Genomic DNA, 5,870 nt, shown 5'->3' with positions numbered 1-5,870 from the left:
ATCATCAACTGAAAAGCAGACACATACTCTCTAGTTTTGGCCTCATAGGGACCTTTCACTAGTAGCCCCTGGAACCATCAAGAAACATCCCAAACCCTGGACTCAGCTTGAAAGCAGGCTCATGCACCAGTTACAGTCATGCAGGGCTTTGCCCAAAACATATGACCAAGGGAACACTGTACTGAGAGTACCAAGCATTCAAACAGAAACTCATCAAAGATGCACCAAAATATGTCAGGTAACTTCTTCAGCTCAGGAAGCAAATATTTAAAAAAATGCATTTGTGGAAGGGGACTTTAATATACCACTTAAAGAAAAAAAAGACGGTTCTTTGAAAAAAAAAACAAAAAACAAAAAACAAACAGAATAGGTCCTTTACCCCTTCTGTTAGGTTTATCCACAAATATTTTTTTTTTGTTTCAACTATAAAAGGGATGGTTTTCTTGAATCCTATTTTTTTTTTCAGATTTATTGTTTCCATATAGGAAAGCTGCTGATTTCTTTGTGTTGATTTTGTATCGTGCTACTTTACTAAACTGGTTGACTATTTTGATTCATTTTTCTGTGGAGCCTCTGGTGTTCTCTATGGCATATGAAAAAATGTCGAGCCTCTGGGGTTCTCTATGGCATATGAAAATGTTCAACATCACTTGTAATCAAGGAAATGAAAATCCAAACCATAATGTGATACCATCTCATACCAGTGAGAATGGCACATATTAAAAAAAAAAAAAAAAAGCAGGCAACAACAAATGTTAACCAGGATGTAGAAAGAAAGGAACTCTCCTACACTGCTGGTGGAAATGTTGGTTCAATTGCTATGGAAAGCTGTGTGAAGATTCCTCAAACTTCTGAAAATGAGCTTCCACATGACCCAGCAGTTACACTCCTAATATCTTACCAAAGGACACCTGCACTCCTATTTTTATTGCAGTACTATTTACAGTAGGTAACCTATGGAAACAACCCAAATGCCCCAAAATAGATGATTTATTAAGAAGAAGTGGTACATACACACACTGGAATACTACTCAGCAATCAAAAAGATAAACTCATGCCATTCAAAGCAATATGGATGAAGCAGGAAGGAATCATGCTCAGTGAGGTAAGCTAGAAATAGAAACATATGTTTTCATTCTAGGAGGAATGTAGAGGATCCAAATAAAGGATCAGGAAACAAAGGTAATTATGATAAAGCAAAAATCAACAAGCAACTCTAAAAAAGACATTCTGCAGTGGGGGAGAGGGGAGTAGGATCAAAACAGGGATACAAAGAGCACAAGGGACTATGGTGATGTTATACAGCATGGTACTGGAACATAAACAGACACACGGACCAATTAAATAGAATTAAGAGTTCAGAAATAAAACTAAACACATATGGTCAACTGATATGACGAAGGAGCACAGAATATACAATGGAACTAAGAAGTCACATCAATAATTGTTGTTGGGAAAATTGGAATGTTGCAAGCAAAAGAATGAAACTAGACCACTTCCTCACGCACAAAAATCAACTCAAAATGGATAAAAGACATAGGCAAAATACCTGAAGCCATTAAAAAACTATATTGGCAATACACTTGATGACATAAACTGAAGGAATATATTTTGGATTTGTCCTAGAAGCACGAAAACAAAATACAACATAAATAACTGGTACTATATCAAACTGAGAAGTATCTGCACAGTGAAAGAGACATTAACCAAAACAAAGAGTCACCCTTTTGAATAGGAGACAATACTTACACAATGTATAGATTACAAGAGGCTGATATTTGTGGTCTACAAGGAGACCATACAAGAAAACAAAAAGAAGTAAATCCAATCCAAAAATGGGCAGAAGAGTTTCATAGGCATTTTTCTAAAGATATACAGGTGGCCAACAGACAAATGAGAAAAAAATGTTCATCATCAATTATCATCAGGGAAACATAAATCAAAATTAAAATAAGATAGCATCTCACAACAATAAGAATGGTCCATATTTATATTTAAAACAAACCCAGAAACAACTGCTGCCTAGGGGGTGGAGGAAGAGGGACCCTCTTACACTGTTGGTGGGAATATAGACTGGCCCAGCCCTATGGAAAGATGTGTCGAAGTTCCTTGAAAGACTAAAACTGGATCTGCATACACTCCAGCAATTCCACCCCCAGGTATCTACCAAACAAAAAAGGCTCATTCAAAAGGAACCCCATTCTCCTATGTTTATTTCAGCACTCTAAAGGCTCATTCAAAAGGAACCCCATTCTCCTATGTTTATTTCAGCACTCTTTACAATAGCAAGATATGGAAACACCTAAATGCCCAAAACCAGATGAGTGAATCAAGAAGATGTGGTATATATACCCAAAGGAATACTACACAGTGATCAAAAAGGATAAACTCATGTCATTTGTGATTACATGGAAGGGATTATGCTAAGCAAAATAAGGTAAATAGTAAATGATTCACTTCTATGTGGTAGCTAAAGAAACTGAACAAAAGGTCAGACAAAATCAAACTATAAAACTAACCCTTGAAATCTGCCCATAGATCTAATGCATCCAACAAGGAAAGGAGAAAGGAGGGCTGAGAGTGTGAAGGGGAGAGAACAAGGGACTATGCTGGAGGATTATGGAAGCTTGGTGAAGAGAGAGCTATGGTGATCAAATATATATTTTCAAAATATTAACAGGGACATAAACAACAGTATTCATTTAATATATAAATAAGTAATAAGTTAGAGTAGCAAAATATTGGTAATATTATATGCACTTCTATTAATGAAAATCAATTATCAGTGAGGTCACATTTCTGTAAAAATTTTAAGGAAGTACGAGATTAATGAACTGACAGATTGGAAGAGACTAAGATATAACATCTAAATTCAATGAGAAATCCTTAATTGCATCTTAGATAGGGCAATAGTGATAAAACTGGTAAAATTCTAAATCAGTCTGGTTTTATAGTATGTATTATTATGTCCTAGTTAATTTTCTCATTTTGATAATTGTTTCCATGGGGCTGTCTTGCTTATTTGCACTTTGGCCATCCTAATTTATCAATGGAAAATTTTAATTTGGATATGATCACATTTATAATTATTATATATTACGACACATTTATAATTGTAACTATTAATATCAGTCAAATTATGTTATACAATACATTTTATATTGACAAATCATTTCACATTATCAATGTTTTCTGACCTTATGTGTTTCTCTCTAATACTCTTGCCTTCTTACTACTCCATTCAACTTCTAATTATATTTACCTAGATATATGAACCTTAATCAAAATTATTGCTTAGAAATAACCTGTTAAGCACATTCATTTTTTGCAAAAGCACTTTCATAAAATGCCATTTTATGAAATGTTACAATTATATCTAATCAGGATTACAGTTAAAAAAATATTGACTGATATTAATTCATAAATAATCAGTGAATATATGAAAAACAAGGACATTATTAAACTTAAAAACCTTACAAGTAATATTTAGTGTGTTATGACAACAGATGAGATTTATATTCACTATGAATAAAATAATTTAATAAATTCTATAATTTTATAAATATAAAAGTGAATATTACATGACACATTTTTATTTGTAAATAAATCCATTTTTGTTGACATGCAATATTAAAATTTATTTATTTATTTGTCTTTTTTCCAGGTATACAGCTAAAGGTTTGATGAGAATTATTCAGGACCCTGGCTTATATTCCTTGGAGGATTTCTCTGTGAATGGGGAAGATCAGAAAAATCCCTGGATGTACATATTCCCAGAAGAATGAACTGGGATGATCAAGAATTTTAATGAATTCTATTTGAATGATTAAGAATCATCCTCCCCCCAATAAGCAAACTGCTAAATAGTTGTGTCTTCCAATGGGTCTTTACACTTTAAGTAAAATACAGTCAAAATACCTGATACATATAGCACTTTATATGCGAGACCTTCAGAAAAATAGGAAACATTCTCTGGAAACCCAAATTTCTACAGAATCATCTGAGCTCTGCCTCCATGAGGTAGAAGATTTACTTCTGTGATGAGAAAATAGATTTGCCATAACTGTGTTAGATACATTCTCAGTTAGTCACTAGAACAATAACTCCAAGATTTATTTAAGTATAATAATGCATGTACCTATAAATATATACTTACTAACAGAATCCTCAAAATAGCCAAGAGGAGATAATAACATTTCCAGAAAGGAGGTTAGAATGATTGAGAGAGGTAACTTCAGGATGTCATTGAAATTCCACACCTACTTTTTTGTATAGAAAATTTAAACGTGACCCTTATAAATGAAAAGAGAAACCACTAGCAGATGATGCTTAGAAGTTCCCCGTAACTTAAATATTACATTAATATATTTCAGGGCCCTCCCTGGTGGTGCAACAGGTTGGGGTACAGCACTACAGGCTGGCTGCAGACACTTCAGTGTGAGTTTGATGATCGCCAGCCGGGAGGTGACCCACAGGGCATGGCAGACCTCTCCTGTCCTGCCTGCTGCTCCCCTCAGCAGTTTACTTCTTCAAACTGCCTGTTCTGCTCCCCCAATCTGTCTCTGGTGAATCTTTTCACCACTCTTTCACCTCTGATCTGTACTCCAGTTCTGAATGCATAAATAAACGAATCTTTAAAAAAAATTAATATATTTCACATTTTCCCCTAACTAGAGTCTCTTGCCAGAAACCTCCTAAGAGCCCACTTAAACTCATTGTTTCTCAAAGTGTAAATCAAAGGATTAAGTGAAGGTGTAACTACAGTATAAAAAAGAGTGAGAAATTTACTGTGATTCTGTGTGTACTTGCTCTTTGGCTGGATGTATACAGAAATTATAGTCCCAAAGAACAAAACCACAACAATTAGGTGGGACCCACAGGTCCCAAATGCTTTCCTCCTGCCTTCAGTGGATTTCATCTGCAGCACACTGTGAACAATGCAGCCATAGGACAACAGAATAAGCCCCATAGGTATAACCACATAGATGACAGTAGCAACGGAGAGCTCATTTTGCAAGAAGGTTGTGTCCCCACAGGCAATTTTAATCAGGGCAGGCTCCTCACATGCAAAGTCATCCACCCTGTGATGGCTGCAGAGGGACAACTGGAAAACAAGGACAGTCTGAAGTGTGGACTCGACAAAACCACCAATCCAGGCTATCGCTGCAAGCTGTCGGAGAAGCTTTGGGTGCATGATAACAGTATAATGGAGAGGTCGACAGATAGCATTAAAGCGATCATAGGCCATAACGGTCAAGAGGACACACTCCGTGGAGCCCAGCCCCAAAGCAATGTAGAACTGGATCACACAACCTATATAGCTGATGGTCTTCTCAGGGCCCTTGAGATTCCAAAGCAACTGGGGGATGACACTGGTAGTGAAACAGAGGTCCAGGAAGGAGAGGTTAGAGAGGAAGAAGTACATGGGTGTGTGGAGTTTGGGGTTCAAGTATGAGATAAGTATGATCGCTGTGTTCCCCATCAGTGTCACAATGTAAATGATGGAGATGATCAGAAGTAGAACCATTTCCAATTGGGGCTGGTCAGAGAAGCCCAGCAGGATAAACCCTGCTGGACTGCTAAAATTCAAGCCTTTCATTGTTTCTTCATTGAGTATCATCTGTCTTGGTCATTCCTATTTATCCCTGTGCGAAGAAAATCAGGTATCATAACCAATGCAAAAATAATAAACTAAGTAAAACTTTAGTTGGACACTGGAATTATATGTGGAAAACAATATATATTTATATACATACACACATACACATACATATATGAATGTGTAACCATGAAAACACATATATATGCACATATAGATAACAGATGTTAGAATCCTTTGCTAAAATAAATTGGAGAACTATGTCAAACTA

General features: G+C 35.8%; 1 protein-coding gene across 1 annotated transcript; it reads right to left on the bottom strand.

Moving 5' to 3' along the window:
- Positions 1–4,666: 4,666 nt before the first annotated feature.
- On the bottom strand, positions 4,667–5,599 carry LOC101626834 (putative olfactory receptor 2B8). The gene has a single exon (XM_004694734.2). It carries the CDS (start codon positions 5,597–5,599, stop codon positions 4,667–4,669), a length of 933 nt encoding a protein of 310 aa, XP_004694791.2.
- Positions 5,600–5,870: the final 271 nt, after the last annotated feature.

This window comes from Condylura cristata, unplaced genomic scaffold, assembly GCF_000260355.1.
Source record: "Condylura cristata isolate star-nosed mole 26May11 unplaced genomic scaffold, ConCri1.0 scaffold00046, whole genome shotgun sequence".
Taxonomy (NCBI): Eukaryota; Metazoa; Chordata; class Mammalia; order Eulipotyphla; family Talpidae; genus Condylura; species Condylura cristata.
This window is presented reverse-complemented; position numbering and strand designations above follow the sequence as displayed.

Bases quoted from the DNA above. Each gene is read 5' to 3' on its own strand.
- LOC101626834 (XM_004694734.2), bottom strand. From the start codon at position 5,599: ATGAAAGGCTTGAATTTTAGCAGTCCAGCAGGGTTTATCCTGCTGGGC.